The sequence below is a fragment of the Staurois parvus genome, unplaced genomic scaffold (assembly GCF_062004578.1).
Source record: "Staurois parvus isolate SC_StPar_1 unplaced genomic scaffold, SC_StPar_1.0 ptg001198l, whole genome shotgun sequence".
Lineage (NCBI taxonomy): Eukaryota > Metazoa > Chordata > Amphibia > Anura > Ranidae > Staurois > Staurois parvus.
This window is the reverse complement of record NW_028318994.1, coordinates 354305-377946: the sequence shown is the minus strand read 5'-3', so window position 1 is coordinate 377946 and position 23642 is coordinate 354305. Positions and strand designations below refer to the sequence as shown.

The 23642-nt window shown below is 43.1% G+C and overlaps 1 protein-coding gene across 2 annotated transcripts in view; it reads right to left on the bottom strand.

Annotated features, from left to right (window-relative positions):
* The window catches only part of ARK2N (arkadia (RNF111) N-terminal like PKA signaling regulator 2N), a 165043-nt gene that overhangs the window by 50190 nt on the left and 91211 nt on the right, over window positions 1–23642 (bottom strand). Inside the window, exon 3 of one of the 2 annotated variants that reach the window (XM_089660025.1) lies at window positions 14686–17395. The exons of the other annotated variant lie outside the window; for it this stretch is intronic. Coding sequence (XP_089516151.1) covers window positions 16935–17395 — 461 coding nt within the window. The 3' untranslated portion in view covers window positions 14686–16934. Of the gene's footprint in view, window positions 1–14685; window positions 17396–23642 lie in introns of those variants that run through there. 2 annotated transcript variants of the gene reach the window in all.

The following is a 23642-nucleotide window of genomic DNA, read 5'->3' as shown; positions in this document are numbered from 1 at the left end:
ATGGTACAAGGCTATTCACAACAGCCTTGTACCTTGTGACAAGCTGTGACCACTCACAGCTCACTCAGTAATTCTCAATGACTGCAAGAATGCAGACAGAGAGAAAGAGAAATGATTGCTTTTACATCCTATATGGGTGTAAAAGCAATCAGTGTAAAAAAAAAAATAAAATAAAAAAATCTTCATCACCCCCCACAAGTAGTACAGTGTCACCACAAAAATAAAAATAAAAAATAATATAAAAAAATAAAATAAAAATGTAAAAAAAATGTTTAAAAATTATAATTTTTGGTTATAAACTAATTTGGATTTTTTTTTTTTACTAAAAAAATAACGGAATAAATTTTGGTCAAGATTTATGATGAAATATTATTTATTTGCAAAATTGAATTTAAAAAAAACACTTTTTTTTCAAAATTTTTGGACTTTTTCATTTACATAGTAAAAAAAATAAAAATCCCAGCGGTGAATAAATACCACCAAAATAAAGCTTTATCTGTCTCACAAAAATGGTAAAAAAATTCATATGGGTACAGTATTGCATGACCGCGCAATTGTCATTCAAAGTGTGATAGCACTGAAAGCTAAAAATTGCCCTGGTCAGGAAGGGGGTAAAAGTGTCCGGACAGGAAGTGGTTAAAATGTGTTTGATGATCTGAATCTTTTAAGTGTGACAAATACAATATAGTGTTTTTATTGGAGTTCCTTGCTGACATCTATGATCCTTATATATGTTTACACAATGCATCATGTAAAATGTGTAATACTCCATCTGTGTGATGTGCCCAAGGTACTTCTTGTGGGCAGTAACTATACAAACTGCACATCATCAGAACGCACATTTGACAGACTAGTACCTGTCAAAATGTCATCTTAGGCAAACTGGGCCCAGCCTCCTGTCACCCCAACCCACCTAATCCACTCAAAAACTTTCACTGTTGTGGATCTTTCTGTGGCCTTGTGGGTTTATATACTCCCTAAGCATTTTTATACACCCTCAGTTTACAGGGTGGGGTTCAATGTCACATATACAAATCATGAGAAGGAGGAGGCAGAACATGGAATCAAGTTTACACCAAAACTGTTCAACTAGAATACTAATAAAAGGATAACTTCAATGCAGAGAAAAATAATCAGTAAATTTATATAGGTCCGCAGACAAGCTGAATCTAAAACAGCAATGCCCTGTCACTATTCTGGGCATGAGATAGCAGGATATATAGGATATAATAGGATATATTAGCAAAGTTTAGTGATGTCCCCCTAAATCTGTATCTGAAACCAAAATGTTTAGGTCTTGGATAAAGTGATTGCGTGATCTGTACCCATTGTGGAGATATGTCCTCTATTTTTCCTGCTAACTGCTGTCACAGATAAAATGTGATGGGAAATCCAAAATTTTGAGTTGTTTCTAGAACAGGAATACAGGGGAAATCTGCCAATGGGTACACGTGTTTGGGTGACAGATCTAAGTGGGGATTTGCCTTTACTTTAGAAAGATTTCCAGTCACTACTCAGAGGGAAGTGAAGGAAAATACTCCCAATCGGACACAGAAAGCAAAAATGACTTTAATTCTCTACACTAACTAGAACAAAAAAGGTTCGGCTTTAGATGTACCTTAAGGCTAGGTTCACATATATGTTGGTGGTGCGGTTGCGGATCCGCACAAAAATTCGTGCAGCCGCACCACCCGCACAGAGGAATGTGGACCCACGGGCGAGTGCCATTATTTCTAATGGCATGCCGCCCACACTGGAAAACGCAACCATACTGGGAACCGAGGTTCCCGTGCGGGCTGCGTTTTCAGAAGAAGTGCAGGGACTTCTTCCCTGTGTGTCCCGGGGCACAGGAGTCCATTCAAATGAATGGGCTCTCGTGCCCGAGCAAAACGTGGCCCGCACGGCCGCATATATGTGAACCGGGGGTAAAGTTGAATTCCAAGTATGATTATTTTTACATAAGTACGATGGCCCAACTTGGACAGATGTAACTATGAGTATATCAATACCTGGCTGATGCCCTTGGAAGCTGGAAATCACTGAAGTAGACACGGCTATCCAGAGATCTACACTGAGCAGCTAGCCTGTGGTATTGTGAACACATGAGGTTGGCTATTTGGGGAGGTTGTCTCTTCACCGCTCCACCTCACCCAATCCAAGATTATCATCTATTCAAAGCATTCAGAGAATGGTGCCCTTGCCAAGTGGCCGACCTCTTGTATTCACAATGTAGTAGGCCAGAAGCTCAAAACGGGACCCGGAAGCAAGTGGAGATCATGAGTAGCAGTGTCTACTTCAGTACTACAGTAGCTCTACAGTTGCAAGAAAAAGTATGTGAACCCCTTGGGATTAGGTAGAGTTTTGCATGAATTGGGCATAAAATGTGCTCTGAACGTCATCTAAGTCACAACAATAGAAGAACACAGTCTGCTGAACATAATACTACACAAACATTAGATGTGGCCATGGTTTAATTGCACATAACATGTAAACATTCACAGTGCAGGGAGGAAAAAGTATGTGAACCTTTGGACTTAATAACTGGTCGACCCTCCTTTGGCAGCAATAACCTCAACCAAACGTTTCCTGTAGTTGCAGATCAGACCTGCACAACGATCTGCAGTAATTTTGGACCACTCCTCTTCACAAAACTGTTTCAGTGTAGCAATATTCTTGGGATGTCTGGTGTGAATCGCTCTCTTAAGGTCATGCCACAGCATTTCAATCGGGTTGAGGTTAGGACTCTGACTGGGCCACTCCAGAAGGTGTATTCTGTGCTGTTGCAGCCATTGTTTTGTTGAATTACTTGTATGCTTTGGGTCATTGTCCTGTTGCGTCACCCATCCTCTGCGGAGCTTCAGTTGGCGGACAGATGGTCGTACGTTTTCCTGCAAAATGTCTTGATAAACTCTGGAATTCATTTTCCCATCAATGACAACAATCCGTCCAGGCCCTGAGGCAGCAAAGCAGCCCCAAACCATGATGCTCCCTCCGCCATGTTTTACAGTGGGGATGAGGTTTTGATGTTGGTGTGCTGTGCCTTTTTTTCTCCACACATAGTGTTGTGTGTTCTTCCCAAACAACTCAATCTTGGTTTCATCTGTCCACAGTATATTTTGCCAGTAGTGCTGTGGAACATCCAGGTGCTCTTTTGCCAACTTCAAACGTGCTGCAATATTCTTTTTGGACAGCAATGGCTTCCTCCGTGGCGTCCTCCCATGTAATCCATTCTTGTTTAATGTTTTCCTTATTGTAGATGTGTCAACAAAAATGTTAGCATGTGCCAGAGATTTTTGTAGGTCTTTAGCTGACACTCTGGGATTCTTCTTTACCTCATGCAGCATTCTGCGCTGTGCTCTTGCAGTCATTTTTACAGGACGACCATGTCTAGGGAGAGTAGCAACAGTGCTAAACTTTCTCTATTTGTAGACAGTCTGTCTTACCGTGGACACATGAACATCAAGGCTTTTGGAGATACTTTTGTAACCCTTTCCAGCTTCATGCAAGTCAACAATTCTTGATCGTAGGTCTTCTGAGAGCTCTTTTCTGCGAGGCATGGTTCACATCAGACAGTGCTTCTTGAAACCAGTAAACCCAAAACAGGTGTGTGTTTTTTAAGGGCAGGACAGCTGTCAGCAACACATCCAATATCATCACACTGATTGGAGTCAAGGTTGGCTCACTCCTGGCTCCAATTAGCTCTGGGAGAAGTCATTAAGCTAGGGCCTCACATACTTTTTCCTCCCTGCACTGTGAATGTTTACATGTTATGTGCAATTAAACCATGGCCACATCTAATGTTTGTGTAGTATTATGTTCAGCAGACTGTGTTCTTCTATTGTTGTGACTTAGATGACGTTCAGAGCACATTTTATGCCCAATTCATGCAAAACTCCACGTAATCCCAAGGGGTTCACATACTTGTTCTTGCAACTGTATATAGAATATCCATACCTAAAATTCCTCTTTAAGTCATTAAAGTATAGTAAACAGGGGTATACACCCCCAACTGCATCTGAAAAAGGGCTCCAACACATTGCTAAACTGTTGAATTTAACTTCAATATGCCCAGCAATAATAAGCATCCCAAAAGCGTACACTTTATTACTTTTCACAATAGTGTTAGCTGCATATTTGTTTTTATTACTTTTCATTCTCAGCTTCAAAAGTGCAGCATACTGCTATTTTAAAATGACCACCAAGAACCACTTATAAGGGGTCAGACAGCTGTTGACCATTTTATATAAAAAGAACTTTCTTATGTAAATGTTAAGAAACAAGAATCAAGTTGTGATCTTTGGCAACCTAACTTTAGATTTCCCCAAGACTAGTTTGAAAACTGAAGCCAACATTAGGAACTGAAACAACTAGCCATAGACTGTTTGGCCAGTAATTTTCCGTTTGGTTCATTTGATTTTTCATTTGGAGTTTGTCGAGCTGGATTGGGCCAACAGGCACACTCGGGGCTAGAATTTTCAGCAGAAGCTGAGAGAAATTCAAGCCGCATATGGAAGGCTTAAGGGATAACGGCCATTTTTAGATCTTTATTTTATAAATCAATCTTCGTGTGAAAGTTAAAATATGTATTTCAATCAGGGAATTCACAACACTTAGCACCGTACTGATGCTGTGAAACCTTGTATAACATAACAACTTGCAGTCTCATGGCAACCCTGCAAAAAAATGGGACTTATTGCCACTCCTTCCAAGGGCTACAGTAGCTGAAGTCTTCAGCATCAGATGCCCCCTCTGAGCTCTGTGGTTCCAATCACAGCAGGGGCGGACTGACAACTCATGGGGCCCCCGGGCAATAGGGGATCATGGGGCCCCTGTGTCCTTGACCAAACTCAAAAAAGCCTATGTAAAAGGTACCAGGGACATCTCATGGGTCCCTTACTGACCTCGGGCAGTGCCCGAGTTTCCAAATGGTCAGTCTGCCCCTAAATCATAGGCCACAGCAATGATATTAAAGGCCAGCAAAATAATGGCAGATGTTATTTTTTTTCCATTTTAGCTTTTGGCAAGAGTAAAAATAGGAGTCACCAACTCTTGGAGGGAAATTATCCTTCTCTTTTGTAGGGAATTTTTATTTTTCCCCAACTTTGTGACACCAGTTCCAAGGTATGCACACTTCTAGAAAATTTCAAGTGAAACTATTTCAGTTTTGTAGTTGGGGAGGATTATAGATTTTCAGCTATTTCCTGATGTGTACCCATTGGAGAGATTTCCCTTCACTTCCCACCAGGTATTGAAGAAAAATCTCCATGATGCAGACACTGACAGCAATAAAAAACCCAGAGGTTCTAACCCTTAATGACAATTCAAAAATGATCAACCTTTTTAACTGTGGTAGCAGTTAAACTCACATCCGGAGGTAGCAATGACAAGTATCCGAGATGCGGATCTCCCATCCAAATCGTACGAGGTGTCATACAGCCTCCGACAACGATATTCCACCGTCTACGCTCTGGAGCATTTCACCGCACCCACGAGGTTTAGACAAAGCTCTATGACTAAGCCCTGGCAGGCGGGGCAAAATGCATCAGTGGGTGGTCAGTGTAGTAGTCCTGGCTGAGGCCGTATACCACACCTCAGAGGTCAGATGGGAAAGCAGGATCTTGGATACTTGTCATTGCTACCATGGGATGTGTGAGTCGAAACGCAAGTGCCCCTACACCTGAGGACCAAGGGGAAAGAGGCTGTACCCTTGCTTGGAGCGGCACTGCAAGATTTGTCAGGTCACAGTTTATCACGGTAAGCCATAAAACATTCCGTGGAGGTGAAGCAAAATGCTAACCTGTAGGGGTAGGCGGATATTACAGAATGGTAATCATGAACTAGCGAAATGAGGATGGAGGGGTAAGGGAAAATTTTATCACCACACTCACCTTACCATACTGTTAAGAGCACCACATATACGGCTTAGTCATTAATCACTTAAAGTGGAATACTGATGTATTCTTTGTACTTTTAGAAAGAACAGGTAAGAGTTAGAAGCCCTTGTTAGGTTGTTCCTACTGGATACCCAATGTGGGGAATTCCCTCCATTTCCTGGCCTGGTGGCCAAACAAATCTCCTGAGAGGGGACACAACCAGTATTTAGCATCTAACACTTCTCTGCTCTATCCAAAAAAAACAAAAAAACTTTGAGCAAGTGTTTCATTTGGACTGACAGTATTCAAACAAATTTCTCTTAATCAATAAACCACACCGACAAATGATAAACACAATTTATTTATACTAACTTACACTAGTTACAGCTTTAAGTCTTACGGAGTTTGTTGCAAAGGTAGCACAACTGAAAATACATTAACACTTTATAGCGCATAGTTTCATCCCTCGGCAGTACAGGAAATGACAGTGAATACTGCTCGCTAAGGTTCGTCTCATCGCATTATAAACAGTCCGTCCTGATAGGAAAGGCAGACTTCGTGTTGTGATTGTACATCATTGCACATTCTATACCCAGAACAAAAGCTTAAAAACTTGCCATGTGTCTAGAGCCCTTTGGCAGTTCAGGGGTTATATGCTACAATAGGCCAGAGGTCTGTAAAGCAGCTTTCATACAGCAGCAGCGGGCAGGCAGATCCCCACCTCAACGTAGTGTCAATACAATTAGAAAGACCTGGGTCAAGGACAGCCTGCACTGAATTCCTTCTGTAGAATGCCCCATTTCCTAGAAATTACCCTCAGGACTGTCCTCCCTTATGTAACAGTCACACAGGTAATTATATAGCCAAAACTGGTGCAAAGTAGCACACCTGGTATCTCTGCATTATAAAAAGGAAGCACTGCTGAAAACCTAGCCTAACACTTCACTGGAAGTCAGCGCCACTGCTGCTAAGGCAAGCCCAGCACTTTACTGGAAGCCAGTGTCATTGCCAACAAGGCAGCCTACCATTTTACTGGAAGCCAGGAGAACTGCCGACAAGGCAGCCTACCATTTTACTGGAAGCCAGCGGCATTGCCAACAAGGCAACCTACCATTTTACTGGAAGCCAGCGGCATTACCGACAAGGCAGCCTACCGCTGTACAGAATGCCAGCGGCATTGCCGACAAAGCAGCCTACCGCTGTACAGGAAGCCATTGGCATTGCCAACAAGGTAGCCTACCATTTTACTGGAAGCCAGCGGCATTGCTGAAAAGGCAGCCTACCATTTTACTGGAAGCCAGCGGCATTGCTGAAAAGGCAGCCTACCATTTTACTGGAAGCCAGCGGCATTACCGACAAGGCAGCCTACCGCTTTACTGGAAGCCAGCGGCATTGCCGACAAGGCAGCCTACCACTTTACTGGAAGCCAGCGGCATTGCCAACAAGGCAGCCTACTGCTTTACTGGAAGCCAGCGGCACTGCCGACAAGGCAGCCTATTGCTGTACAGAAAGCCAGCAGCATTGCCGACAAGGCAGCCTACCGCTGTACAGAAAGCCAGCGGCATTGCCGACAAGGCAGCCTACCACTGTACAGAAAGCCAGCGGCATTGCCGACAAGGCAGCCTACCACTGTACAGGAAGCCAGCGGCATTGCCGACAAGGCAGCCTACCACTGTACAGGAAGCCATCGGCATTGCCAACAAGGCAGCCTACCGCTTTACTGGAGGCCATCGGCATTGCCAACAAGGCAGCCTACCGCTTTACTGGAAGCCAGCAGCATTGCCGACAAGGCAGCCTACCACTGTACAGAAAGCCAGCGGCATTGCCAACAAGGCAGCCTACCACTGTACAGGAAGCCATCGGCATTGCCGACAAGGCAGCCTATCGCTTTATTGGAAGCCAGCAGCATTGCCGACAAGGCAGCCTACCGCTGTATAGAAAGCCAGCAGCATTGCCAAAAAGGCAGCCTACCGCTGTACAGAAAGCCAGCGGCATTGCCAACAAGGCAGCCTACCGCTGTACAGGAAGCCATCGGCATTGCTGACAAGGCAGCCTACCGCTGTACGGGAAGCCATCGGCATTGCTGACAAGGCAGCCTACCACTTTACTGGAAGCCAGCAGCATTGCCAACAAGGCAGCCTACCGCTGTACAGAAAGCCATTGGCATTGCGGACAAGGCAGCCTACCGCTTTACTGGAAGCCAGCAGCATTGCCGACAAGGCAGCCTACCGCTGTACAGAAAGCCAGTGGCACTGATGACAAGGCAGCCTACCGCTGTACAGGAAGCCAGCGGCATTGCCAACAAGGCAGCCTACCATTTTACTGAAAGCCAGCGGCACTGCCGACAAGGTAGCTTACCACTTTAATGGAAGTCAGCAGTATTGTCAACATCACTTTACCGCAAGTCAGTAAGATTGCCAACAAGGCAGCCCACCACTTAATGGGAAGCCAGCAGCATTGCAAACAAGGAATCTTACCACTTTGCAGGAAGCCAGCAGCACTTCGAACAAGGTATCCAACTGCACTAGGGGAAACCAGTGGCATTGCCAAAAAGACAGCCAATTCTTTCACTGAAAACCAGTGACATCACTGACAATGAAGCTTATCCATTAGCTTGGCCCTGGAATATTAGTTATTCATGAAGAAATTTGAGAATTTGCGGTCTCAAGACCAATGGGTCATGTTTACCCACTGGCTTCCTAAGGACATTAATATGTATTTTCAAAACTTTAGTAACACAGAAGAAATTATCTTAAAGAAACAGATGATTCTGGGGTCAGGCTGCCATTGGATCATATAACCAAACAAGGGCACTGACCATGTTGTCTCCGCCAAAGGGCATAATCACAATTCAGGCAGAGCTGCCAATTGGTTAAACTGCAGTTTCACAAGATTCTTTGGCACAAACTTTGGGACCAATGCCTGGCCATGTGACCCAAGACTGGCCACAAACCCCAGTCAGCTGTTTCTTCAAACAACAATGATTTCACACAGCTTCAAAGATGTGTGCCTTGCCTCTGTGGGGTTATTTGAAATGGCCTTGACACATAAAAGATACCATCCTGACCCTCGCTTCACCAACTAGCAAATCAAACCTGAAATAGCCATCTCAATTTCTCTATATCCCGCTCATGTTTTAAATGATACATCAGACTTGAAACAAGCCCGGCAACTGAACTCCTGTTATGAAAGCTTGTTCCAGGTCAGAGACTTCCTACTTAAGGAATAAGATAACATGTACAGGGCCTTCAGTCATCAATGGTAACTTATATTTCCATCCACAGATTCCTTTCACAACTTGGGGTTTATTTTTTCTTTTCTTAAAAGACAAAAATTAAAAAGTTAACATATTAAAAAAAAAACACATGGTTCCTGGCCCTAAAATAAACTTATGAAAACCCCAGAAGAGCTGGGAAAAGATATAATACTAATTAAAAATGTTCAGGGGTTGGGATTAGGTTTTTAAAAAGAGGAATTAAAAGAATTGCATACTTAAGGAAAACCAGCCCAATGTTTCAAATATTCATGTAACATATGTCAAATTCTACCAATCTAAACATAATACAAAAATCAACTAGACTTTAAAAAAATTATTCCCAGTGTATTCCATGAAAAAGAGGAAAAAAGAAAACAAGGTCTCCGGTCACGTAACATTATTTTATACCTAGTTATGGGGTGCTTACAAGGCCTGAAAACCCAAATCACTGGTCACCATCCAAAGATTGTTGGACAAAGATCCACATTTACATCATGCAAATGTGCATTTTTGCATCTATGAAAGAGGGAGGAAGGGTGGGTGAAAATTGTTTTATCCATTGGGGCAACAACAGTGGATTATCCAGGAAAAAAACATTCCAGTCGAACATTTTATCCCATTCCATCCCGGTCAAGCTGTGGGGTTTCTGCTGCTGGCTCGCTGTCTGGTTTCCCTTTGCAGGGAACATTAACCAAATTCTCAAGGATGACCCATAAGAAGGCCTAGGATACTAGCATTTTGGCAGCGGGCATTTTCTGTTGTCACTGGACCTCTTCTGCATTAAGAATAGAAGTAAGTGGATAATGCACTTAAAGGATAATTTCACTTTTTTTTTTTTTTAAACATAGATGCACCAGCCTCTGCATCCCCCCAATTCCCTTGTTTTGACAGAAAGAGGGGGCTCTTCTTCCCCTGCTTGCTGTCACAATCTAAAAAACCACATGTCTCTGCACACCCAGCCATGGCTGTCAGCTTGCAGTTCTCAATGAACTACCAGGTCGCTGTTGAGCACCCTAAGAAGTTTACTGAGTTTCCATCAGGGGTACAGGCAGACAGTCTGCATAACCGTGGCAATACACCCATAATCTGCTGTTCATGGGTGCAACGCTTTCCAGGCTCCTAACACAAAGAAAAAAAACGCATATTTATTTTACCTGCAAAAATGTGCATTTATTGTTATTATTAGGTGAACTTATCCTTTTTTTTTTTCTTTTTTTAAATCAATGGGACTCACTAGTTTTAAAAGAGGAAAATGTCCTCAACCCAACCACTTTAAACTGCCATTGTAACATATTTAACCCCTCGCCCTTCTGAGGATTTACTCCCCTTCCTGACCAGCCCATTTTTTGCGTTACGGTGCTGCGTTACTTTAACTGACACGTGTGCAGTCATGCAACGATGCACCCAAATTAAATTTACGTCCTTTTTTCCCACAAATTGAGCTTTCGTGGTATTTGATCGCCTGTGTGTTTTTTATTTTTTACGCTATGGAAAAAAAAAAAGACGACAATTTTGGGGAAAAAATATTTTGCACTTTTTGTTATTAACCATGTCCATGAAAAAAATTTTAAAAAATCAAATTTAGTCAGAAATTTGCACCAAAATGTATTCTGCGACATATCTTTACTAAAAAAAAATTCCAATACGTGTAAATTAATCGGTTTATGTGAAAGTTATATTGTTTACAAATAGTGTTTTTTTGTTTCCCTACTAGTAATGGCAGCAATCAACGACTTTTATTGGGAATGAGGCAGACATTCTGACACTGGGGGGAAATGACGTGGTGCCACTGACATCCCCAGTGACATCAATACAGTGATCAGTGCTAAAAAAAACAGCATTGACACTGTACTAATGGTACTGGGCAGGAAGGTGTTAACACGTGGGGCAATCAAAGGGTTAACTGTGCTGTTGTACTGTGTGCGCTTCATTGTAAGCACATTGCTCTGGATGGCTGTGCACAGTGTGCAGTGTGCCTGAGCTGACAGGGAGGAAGACTGTTAGTAAACAAAACAGTCTTCCTCCCAGTCGGAGATGCTCGGTAATCACCAGATGCTTGAAGGTAATTACCGGCTGGGACCCGATCACTGGCAGCCGTGGCCGCGAATGGTGGCACAGGTAGGGCTTGCACGTGCCCCCTACCCAGAAATGCAAAATCACATATATATACACGTGATTTTATGCAGTCCTGCCGCCCTGTAGCAGTATATCTGCTATAGGGCGACGAGGAAGCGGTTAAAGGGAAAAAAATAAAAATAAAAGTCCTTAAAATTGGACAAAGTATGTAGGGTGTGCTTTTCCCTATCCTTCTCTTCCTTGTGGCCTTTATGTAATATGGTAAAGGACAACATTTGTATCACAACCAATTTTAATTTTTGTGACTGCTTGAAAGAAAAATGATGATAGGCGCATACCATTTCACTACCTTTTTAAACGGCCAAAAAAGTTAAAACTCAAGTTTGTTTCATACAGGAAGTTAGGAGTATAATATCCAAAATTATAGGTAAACATTTTACAAGTGTATCAGAACTTCTGATACCCAAGGTAAACCTATCTTCAGAGATGGGAGGCCATTTTTGGTCATACATCCATCTCTCAGAAAATCAAGACATCAAGTAAAATCTCAAAACTCTAAGAGATAAAAGCTTAAAGCAGAACATACTTGGTGGAGTAAACAGGTTGTCTGTCTCATTATTTGCCTGTACTTAGTTCTCCCTCTCTGTCAGCTTGTATAAGAGTAGTGTGAACAGCAAGCGTCAACAAAGCATTTGCAGAGCTTTCAGAAGGCTTTTAACTTTTACCATTCAACTCCAGTTTGTAAATGCTGACCACAGATTCAAATTGGAGTGTTGATTACAACTTTAAGCAAGCAATCAACACTCCATTAGAATGTATGTTTAACATTTACAAACTGGAGCTGAATGGTACTTTAAGGGCTGATTCACAGTGTGTGGTGGCAGACATTTTACTGCACTGTACAAGGTCTGTCACCACAAGGACACAGAGGAAACAATTGTTTACAGATATGGCTGCACTCAGGGGTGTATTTACCACAAGGCAAACAAGGCACTTGCCTAGGGTGGCATTCAGGGGGGCAGCACCTTCTCCCAGAAGAAGGGATGAAAGAAGGGACATGTGCACCATGGGAACCAGGTGGGTTCCGAGAGAGGCTGCTTAATGGTGTATGTAGAGCCTGACTCTCATTCCTGGGGATGTCCGGAGATGAAGATGAGTGTCTTTCTCTCTATCGCTGGGGGGTAGTGGAAGGCTCTCCCAGGTAGGGGGCAGGGGTGTTGTTGGTCAATTTCAGGCTTTCTCCAGGAGAGGGACAGGGGGGACGGGGGTTGGTTTTGGTCGGTGTCCTTGGGGGCGGATGATTTTTGTGTTGCCTAGGGCAGCATAAAACCTAACTACACCAATGGCTGCACTGCAGTGTGCTGTGATAAAATGCAGACACTTTGCAATTTATTGAAGTGCACAGAATCGCATGGCAATCTATAGCACCCCAGTGCATCATGCTGCTGTATATGGCAGCAAATAAAGTGTGCATTTTGTACACTTCAAATAAAGTTTGTACAAAACAAAAAAAAGAGAGCCATGTGATGAGCTGAATTGTGCACCACACTGCCCCAACCACTGCCGGCAATGTACAGCTGTCACAAAGCGCTATGGCAGCTAGCTGTCGTTGTGTGAACCCAGCCTAAAAGATTCAACAAAACTTGCTGAAAGCTCTGCCAATGCTTAGTCAAAGCTCGCTGTTCACACTGCTCTTATACAAGCTGAAGCCCGTGTGAAGCAGGCCTAAAAGGTACCATGTATTTCTTGGAGCTTTGGGGGAAGGCAAGTACGTACAGCTTATGTTGTTGCTTTTACTAGTATGGACAAAGTACAGGTTCACTTTTTTAACGTAACTATTTTAAGTACTTGAACCTCTAAACCCCTAAACAATCACCTGCGAGAGGGTGAGCCAATGCTAAGAGCCAATCAAGGCTCACTCCTGTGCACATGAGCTACGAAGAATGAGTGATTATTTAGGCTTGGTTCACATCTATGCGGGTGGTGCTGCTGAGGATCCGCACGAAAATCCGTGCAGACGTACCACCCGCACAGAGGAATGCGGACCCGAGGGTGGGTGCCATTAGTTCTAATGGCATGGAGCCCGCACTGGAAAATGCAACCGTACTGGGACCCGAGGTTCCCGTGCGGGCTGCGTTTTCAGAAGTGCAGGGACTTCTTTCCTGCGTGTCCCGGGAGTCCATTCAAATCAATGGGCTCTCGTGCCCGCGCAAAACGTGGCCCGCACGGCCACATATATGTGAACCAGGGCTCAATCAGCATGCTGCTGTTTGTTTATGGCCCAATCAGCAGGCTGAAGGTGCGATTTGACCTGTGTTCATCCTGCTGTTGCACTGGAGGTTGAGGCTTTGACTGTACAGCCTGGAAGGGGTACCTGATCACAAAATCATAGGCGGGAAAAATGGTAGCCATGTCTGTTTCAACTGCATATTCATCTGCTTACATGAAGTTCAGCTTTTAACTACACAATGTATAGTTACAAATTCTTTTTTGAATAAACCAACTTGTGCTTTAGGTTTAGTGGCCATTTAAATAAATAGGCATGACTGTTACAAAAAGGCACAGGCATAAAACTTACGAGGAAATATTTTTAAAAAACATTTAACGTTTTCTGGGAAAAAATGTAAAAACTTTCTACTACCGACAGAGAAGTAGAGAATAGGGCTTTGTGAAGCTTGAGCCCATGCAGGTTTTAGCTGTGCTTAGGTTATTAGTAGGATAATAAGTCAAATTTTGGCCAAAATGTATTCTGCTACATTGTAAATAAGGAGTGCAGCGCTAAAAGGAAATCACAATATGAGTATTCAAATGTATATACACCATTAAATATACGGTTCATTAGGTGACTTGAGGTGCTTCAATGTAACTGTATCCTCCTATGGGTAAGGTGCTGTGATATTAAGTGCGAAAAGAATGCGCACTCACCAGAACGTGCAATTAAATGAGCGTTTGTGTATATTTTCTGATGTCATCTGCAAATCTGGAAAGTATCTAGAATCCGGTAGACTCCCTCATATGGTCTTGATCACCAGCTGCACCTGGCGTGCCAATTTTTTCCTCCTTTAGCTATATACAGCAGGTTTCTGTGCCTGTGATGTCACGCCTCCTGATTGAATTTCATTGTTTTATGACTGTTCCTTCCTATGTCAATCCTGATACTATATCTCCCATGATCCTGTGAACCTCTGTAGTCTCAGGGCAGGCTATGAGACTACAGAGGTTCACAGGATCATGGGAGTCTACCGGATTCTAGATACTTTCCAGATTGGCAGATGACATCAGGAAATATACACAAACGCTCATTTAATTGCGCATTCTGGTGAGTGCGCATTCTTTTCGCACTTAATATCACAGCACCTTACCCATAGGAGGATACAGTTACATTGGAGCACCTCAAGTCACTTCAAGTCACCTAATGAACTGTATATTTAATGGTGTATATACATTTGAATGCTCATATTGTGATTTCCTTTTAGCGCTGGTCTCCTTATTTACATTGTCTGTTTAGAGGTTTTTTATGGTTACCTGGTGCACAGCTGCTTTATTCTTTGTGTGTGCTCACATATATTTATTTGATTTACTGTATTCTGCTACATGTCTTTGTTTAAAAAAAAAAGAAGAAAAAAAAACAAAATAGCAATAATGCCGGCCAAAGACGGCTCGAAAATCGGCTGATTTTTCGTCCGACAGATTAATCGGCCGATTTTAGCACTGTTAGTGGGTTAATTCGGCCGGTTTTCGCATTTTTTCCACTTTTGGATTATCGGTCATGTTGGAAAAATTTGTGTAAAACGACCAATTTTCGCATCAATGATGGTCAAATCGTACGATCGTTTTTACGAAAAAAATATGTGCATGAGCCATGACCTGGAAGGTATAGAAGTTTTGCCTGTTATATTGGGTGAACTTTATGATTTGGTTGGCCAATTTTCGTAATCATTGGTGGTTAGGTCAGTTTAACGAATGACCGATTTTGCGTTTATCGGATGAAAAAACGCCCGGTTTTCGAGCCGTCTGTGGCCTGCATAAGTGTATATTGATTGTTTTGCGTGAAAGTTATGGGGTCTACAAACTATGGTATAAACACTGGAATTTTTTTTTTTTTATACTAGTAATGGCGGCGATCAGTGACTTATAGTAGGACTGTGCTAGTGCGCTGGGTAATCTGACACTAACTGCCATTGGGGGGGGGGGACATCTCCAGTGACACTAATACAGCAATCAGTGCTAACAATATACACTGTCACTGTACTGATGATTCTGGTTGAGAAGGGGTTAACATCCAGGGCGAATAAGGGGTTAAATATGTGCCAAATCATGTGTGTACTGTGATGATTTTACTAAGCAATATGCTAATTTTTCTCCCTGCTTTGCTGGCCGAAAAAAAAAAAATCAGCACATCGCTGTTGTCTGTACAGAGCCCTGTATTGTTTACCAACACAGAGCGCTCTTCTTTCATTCGCTCAGCAGTTACTGGCCACCAATAACTGACCAGGACCCACTGAAAGGCTTGTGCTGCAGCGAATGACAGCACAGTCTTCCATACGAAAACTGCAACATACAGGTACGAGATTATGCCTGTAGCAGCCGACCGGCCGCAGTAAATGTACTGCGTTGGGTCAGCAAGCAGTTAATACTGTATCTACTTTACACATCAATAGGTAATACAGGGTGCACTACATTTGAAAATCATTTAATAAGAACCCCTAGCAATACATGCATTATCGTTGGAGAGCAGGCATAACCAATTCATTCGTGGTCTAATCTCTGCGTATAACTGATTAATCTGAGGATCTAGCCCCGCTCGTAGACAGGGGGAGATTATGTCATTCAGATTTCTATGTCATCTGATCTCTCTTCAAGTCACTCGGAATAAAGCTGAAATTCCAACTCCAGAGAGTTAATACTCTTGCCTGGAGCTTGACACATGGTGGTTTATTTACTAAAGCTGAAGAGTCCAAAATCAGACTCCCTTCTGCATAGAAACCAATCAGCTTCTAACCTCAGCTTGTTCAATTAAACTTTGGCAATGAAACCTGGAAGCTGATTGGTTTCTATGCAGAAGTGAGTCTGATTTTGCACTCTCCAGCTTTAGTAAATAAACCCCATGGTGGTAAGTTGGGAATATGCAAACGTAATAGTTCATACGGGAAACAACCTTTGAAAATAAAAAAAAGATTATTTTCAGGCCTTAAAAAACAAAAAAAAAATACAAAAAACACCCATTTCTCCTTAACTCTTTCCCCAAAAAATCAGATTTTCAGGTGACCAGCTTATTCAGGCACATTATAGAGTCAAGAAGAATTTCTGGAAACACAAGCAGCAATGCATAGACTTGTATCAGAAATTCCTGAGTCTACTGGAGATCTACTTTGCATACAGACAATACTTCATAGGGATCAGTCCTGTGACCCCAAAAAAGGGCTGCATTATATTTATATTTTGGCGCACTTTCAAAATATTACATCTGCAGTATTAGATTCAGAATCCAGTCTGGTATAACAGTACATATCACTGATCATCTACCCATGTATACGGCCCTTTCAGACTGTAAGGCATGCACTTGCAGCAGACAATTGGACAGTATTTCTGGGCATTATCTGAAGGTATGCATGTAGCCAAGCTTTGGTAAGGGACCGTGTAGTGATCGACCACTCTTTCTACTGGAGGAGCACTGGTCTGGTGCGATTCAAGTGGGAAAAGCAATGACCAGTGAAGCTGTACTGTAATTAAGACTGGTTTAATTCCTGGTCAGCTATGTTCCCGTTCTCCGGGAAGGCTTCTGGGAAGTTGTTGTTGTTGTTTAATGCGGACTCCGGGAATTCTAGCGAGTCAACATTCTGGTAGCTGACGTATGAACCAAGACCCTGCTGGGGTAAGGTGGGACTATCTTGTGCAGCAACAAAGGTGCTAGAAGAACTGCTCGGTGTAAAACTCTGGCCAGCGAGGTGAAGCTTAGGTTCCCTGGGGTCTAGCTGCTGTTTGCCTTCCTCGTCAGTGTCTAGTCGCGTTAGTTTCTCTATCCACATGCGGAATTTCTCCTCGGTCTGTCTCTGCATCTCAGCAAAACAGTTCATGGCTTCTTCCAGGACATTGCCTATGCAGTTTCTATCCCATACGGTGCCCCTTTCCAGCAATCTTGGAAGATCCCTTGATGCTCCTGAAGATCCCCCGGCACGACTGAAGCCAGCTTTAAAGACATTGAGGCCATGGCGTAAGACAAGATCAAGCAATCATGTAGAGAATATATTTTAGATGCGTTTATCCTAAATAAGCATGCCTTAATAGGGACGGTGATTGGATGTACAGACCAAGTCCGCTCATGCCAACATGGAATAAAGATCTTAACTCTGTTTACATTACATATATAAACCAAGGAAAACGATTTAACACAGGAAAAGAAAACATGTAAAACAAAAGCATCTTTTCACAAAGTACACAAAAAAAAAGCGTAATCATTAAAACAGCACTGCAAGGTGAAGGAAAGACATGATTCTACTAGCAGGTTTGTTTATGTCATTTACTGTGACATAAATGTTAGTTCAACAGGATGGTGGCTGTCTGCACACGGGAACCAACTCCCCGCTGTAGGAACGTCCATACAATGAGTAAAAGATGGCTTCAGCTCCTGTCCTCCACCTGCAGAGAACTCCAATGCGTTTCGGCATTTGGGGCCTAATAGTGGAGGCCTCTACCATCAAGTCTTGAAAAGGTTGAAACACATCTGGTGAGTTATTATTATTATTATAATACAGTATTTATATAGCGCCAAAAGGTTTGCTCAGCGCTGCACATTATAGTGGGGGACAGAACACGAGACAATACGATAACAAAACAAAACATGAGGGGACAAGGGCCCTGCTCTTTCGAGCTTACAATCTAGGAGGGAGGGATAGTGGTACAGGAGGAAGTGGCTGTGGGGGATGGAGTGGTAGGAGGAGTGGAGGAGATCGGCTGTTAGGTGAGGGTGGGGTAGGCTTCCCTGAAGAGATGGGTTTTCAGGGTGCGCCTAAAGGTGAGGAGGGTAGGTGACAGTCTGATGGATTGAGGTAGTGAGTTCCAGAGGATGGGGGAAGTCCTGGAGAAGTCCTGCAGTCGGGCGTGGGAGGCGGAGACCAGGGAGCTAGAAAGTAGGAAGTCTTGTGAGGAGCGAAGAGTACGGGTTGGGTGGTATTTGGGTATCAGGTCGGTGAGGTAGTTTGGGGCAGTATTATGAATGGCTTTGTACGTCAATGTTTGTAGTTTGAATTTAATGCGTTGGGCAATCGGGAGCCAGTGGAGGGAATGACAGAGGGGGGTGGCAGAAGCGGAGCGGTTGGTAAGGTGGATGAGCCTGGCCGCTGAGTTCAGGATAGACTGGAGCGGGGATAGCCTGTGTTGGGGTAGGCCGGTGAGAAGCGAGTTGCAGTAGTCCAGACATGAGATAATAAGGGAGTGAACAAGTTGTTTAGTAGTGTCTGGGTGATGGATGAGTTCTCTACAGGTGGATAAACGGAGCTAAAGCCATCTTTTACTCATTTTATTTACATCCCTGCAACAAGGAGACGGTGTCTCTGTGCAGACGGCCGCCATTTTGTTGAAGTCTACTACAGCCTGACAATCCAATCCTGTCTCTTGCACAAGTCTATTCACATACTGATCTGATTGCTACTGGTTTGTGGGGGGGGGGGGGGGGGGGGCATTCAAGTGGTACTATTTGTTTTGGATTTTCAGTTAAAGCAATGAAAAGGCTTTTAAAAAACTACACTTAAAATAAACATGTTAGTTTTGGCTGAATACAGGAAGGTAAAGATAAAGATTTAAAGTGATTGTAAATCCTCACCTTGTAAAACAACCCATTCAGCTTAGAATATAAATGAAAGGTAAAACGTGTGTATAGTTACAAAAAAAATAAAATAAAATATCTTTTTCACATACTCTCTGTTCTCAACAGCATAAGAGCTGGGGGAGGAAAAACAGCAACACACGGGTCTTCCCAATGAATGGCTGTGCAGAGGAGGTGTGTGCCAGGACACGCCTAATCATGGTAGGAGAGCAGGCTGAGTATGTAGCACAGCTAGAGAACTGACTACTCTGTGCTCTCATGCCTAGTGTGGTCAGATTTTGTGGTAGTAAACTAGTTTCTGTAAAAACTTTCTGACAGGCAGGAGGTCACTTCTGTCATAAATGACCCCTCTTGCCTGTCAGCTGGTAAAGCGATCTGAGGGGCGCATGCACAGCTCAGACTGCATTTAAGGCCTGCTCTGTGTCCTGCGGCAAAGTGACTCCCATTCGCATGCACAGGGGATTGATGTCCCCGCAACAAGGCCATTCCAACAGCCGAACATGTGCTACCAGGAAGGAAGACCGGGTTAACAGGGAAATGCTGTGGACCAAAGATGCTGTGACAGCCCAGGACTGGACGGCTCCGCCTGTAGGCAAGTCTCATAATATACTAGTATGCAGTATATACTAGTACATTATGACTCACAGTACCTTGAAAAAGTATTCATACCCCCTGAAATTTTCAAAATTTTGTCAGGTTACAACCAAAAACATAAATATATTTATTGGGAATTTATTTGATAGACCAACACAAAGTGGCACATAATTGTGAAGTGCAAGGAAAATGAGAAATGGTTTTTAAATTTTTTTTACAAATAAATGTGAAATTTGTGGCGGCATTTGTATTCAGCCCCCCGGGATCAATACTTTGTAGGACCCTATTTCGCTGCAATTCCAACTGCAAGTCTTTTTGGGGATGTCTCTCCCAGCTTTGCACATCTAGAGAGGGACATTTCTGCCCATTCTTCTTTGCAGAATCACTCAAGCTCTGTCAGATTGGATGGAGAGCGTCTGGGAACAGCAATTTTCAAGTCTTGCCACAGATTCTCAGTTGGATTTAGGTCTGGACTGTGACTGGGCCATTCTAACATATGAATATGCTTTGATCTAAACCATTCCATTGTATCTCTGGCTGGATGTTTCGGGTCATTGTCCTGCTGGAAGGTGAACCTCCGGCCCGGTCTAAAGTCTTTTGCAGACTCTAACAGGTTTTCTTCTAAGATTACCCTGTATTTGGCTCCATCCATCTTCCCATCAACTCTGACCAGCTTCCCTGTCCCTGCTGAAGAAAAGCATCCCCACAACATGATGCTGCCACCACCATGTTTCACAGTGGGGTGTTCAGGGGGATGTGAAATGTTAGTGTTCCACCACACATAGCGTTATGCTTTTAGGGCAAAAAGATCAAGTTTGGTCTCATCTGACCAGAGCCCCTTCTTCCACGTTTGCTGTGTCCCCCACATGGCTTAATGCAAACTGCAAACGGGACTTCTTATGGCTTTCTTTCAGCAATGGCTTTCTTCTTGCCACTCTTCCATAAAGGCCAGATTTGTGGAGTGCACGGCTAATAGTTGTCCTGTGGACAGATTCTCCCCCCTGAGCTGTGGATCTCTGCAGCTCCTCCAGAGTTCCCATGGGCCTCTTGGCTGCTTCTCTGATGAATGCTCTCCTTGCCCGGCCTGAAAGTTTAGGTGGACAGCCATGTTTGGTAGGTTTGTAGTTGTGCCATACTCTATTTTGGATTGAACAGTGCTCCATGAGATGTTCAAAACTTGGGATGTTTTTTTATACCCTAACCCTGCTTTAAACTTTTCCACAACTTTATCCCTGACCTGGTCTGGTGTGTTCCTTGGCCTGCATGATGCGGTTTGTTCACTAATGTTCTCTAACAAACCTCTGAGGGCTTCACAGAACAGCTGTATTTATACTGAGATTACATTACACACGGGTTGACTCTATTTACTAATTAGGTGACTACTGAAGGCAATTGGTTCTACTAGATTTTAGTTAGGGGTATCAGAGTAAAGGGGGCTGAATACAAATGCACGTCACTTTTCTCAGATATTTTTAAAAACATTTTGAAATCTATTTATCATTTTCCTTCCACTGTACAATTATGAGCCACTTTGTGTTGGTCTATCACATAAAATCCCAATAAAATACATTGACGTTTTTCGTTGTAACATGACAAACTGTGGAAATTTTCAAGGGGTATGAATACTTTTTCAAGGCAATGTAAACCAGCAAGGGAGCACTATTTTCAACATATTAATGGAGAATTTACTACCACTTTAATAGGAAAGCAGGACTGGCAGGGATTTCACACAAAGGAAGCAATACAGAGATAACAGGATACTTTTTCATACAAGTACATGATACAGCAGGCACATATCAGGATTAGGAAATGTTGCGTTTACATATTCTTTAACACCTTACTTCAGGGTGTCCAAACAATGGCCCTCCAGCTGTTGAAGTACTACAAGTCCCATCATGCCTCTGCCTCTAGGTGTCTTGCCTGTGGATGTCAAGAGTCTTGCAAGGCCTCATGGGACTTTCAGTTCCTCAACACCTGGAGGGCCATAGTTTGGACACCCCACCTTAAAACACACATTTAAGAAAAACAAAACAAAAAAAAAATCAAAACACATTATTAGGATTCTGGCAACATTGAGGAGACCAATTAGTTGCTCAAGTACTGTGAACAAATAGAGAATTGGCGCCCACCGATTTCCAAGGAAACGAGACCCAGTGATGTTGCCTAGTTTTAGGTGAGCTTGTTGAAAGCCAGGGTGTATAGGGTGTTTTGTGCTGCCATTTTTCTAAAAACATATCAATGTGCTTTTTTATATTGGGAGACAGCCACTGTGGTTAGTACTGCCTGGCAGTACTCAGGTCATTGGTTCGAATCCCAGCCACAGCACCACCTGCCTAGAGTTTGCATGTTCTGCCTGTGCCTGCGTGGGTTTCCTCTGGGTACTCCTGTTTCCTCCCACACTCCAAAAACATGCTGGTAGGTTAACTGGTTCCTGTCTAAATTTGCCCTAGTATTTGTATGTGAGTTAGGGACCTTAGATTGTACGCCCCTTGAGGGTTAGGGACTGATGTGAATGTACAATATATATGTAAAGAGCTGCGTAAATTGACAGCGCTATATACCTGTAATAATGAATGCGGGTGTGCATGTGACTTTTTGAGAGTTGGAAATGCATTGGCATAGGGTGAAAGATAGGTCTGCAGATAAGGTGGTAATAATGGTGGTGAAGGTGTGTTGGTGAAAATAGGGGTGGGGAAAGGTACAGGTCCGTTGGTGAGAGGAGGGTCTGGGAGAACACACAGGTGTAGCATTTGAGGAGGTGGGGGCTTCTGCTTTTCATGCAGACATGGCGTGAAGCAAGCATTTGGGGGTGGGGGAAGGTTAAGGCATTGTGGTGAGAGTAGATGGGTGCATGGGGTTGCTGTTAGAGCACCGATTTTCATTGGGCAGTGTGGAGGTACAAGAGAATTGATGGGGACAGAGTGTGGTAAAAGCACAGATTAGACAGTAGATGACAAGAAGTGAGAAGTGTCAGAAGACCTAGGATTCAAACAGAACGGAAGAAAACACTACTGGAGGCAGAAACCCCTAGAGGCAAAATGGATGTAAAGTTTGGATTCACACAGTGTGGACACGTGTGACACATGCATGAAGATTGAAAGTCTTTTTTGTTGTATTTGGACACTTTAATTTTTCTTTGGACCTATTATCATGTATAACAGATGGTTGCAGTGATTTTGATTGTCACTAATTGCACTTTACTCTCATTTTTTGGAATACACGGGTTGCACAATTTTTGTAAATGCACAATTTTGCACATAAGTCTAGTACCTTGTGGTATTATTTAGAGCACTTTGAATAGTCAGTTTGCACTTTATATTTGTATTTATATGTATTTAGTTTATTTAGGGATAGCGCTGCACTTTATATTTATAAAAGGGATGTAAGACTTCTATTAATAATGACTAGAGAGTTATACAACCCTTCAATGTCCTCAGAGGAAGATCAGGCAGCACGGACCCTTGACCACTGCCCCTTCTTGTCTGGCTGAATGGATCAGCATTAGAACAAGCAGCATATTTATACATTTTATCTCTTTTGTGTCTGGGACTCCAGACTCAATCTTGGCACTTCAGTTCCCAGCTCCATCCACTGCCTTTAATACACAATTCTGGAACATTGCATGCAGCAAGAGTGAGAGAGGCTGCTTAGGGTTTGTGGCTGAAGAACTTACAGATACAAAGCTGCTTCAGCCAGACAACTTCCACCGAAAACCTCTTACGTCTACAAAAGATTTATACGTTTACAAACTGACAGTTACACCAACCACCTACATCCACAAAACTTCATGGGAAGTTCACAGACCAGAGCTGCATGTAGCAAGGGAGAGAAAAAAAAAAAAAGAAAGTGTCAAATGTTTTGTGCTATGCGGAGTGCAGGCATCCATGGAAACAAGTTAAGCAACAGATATTACATTTACCCGCGGGAACAGCTGCCGGTTTGTGCTGCACTGATAGGCAGGGATGTGCCAGCACTAAAAACATAAAACACACCTGTAGATGTAATGAATCATTATTGG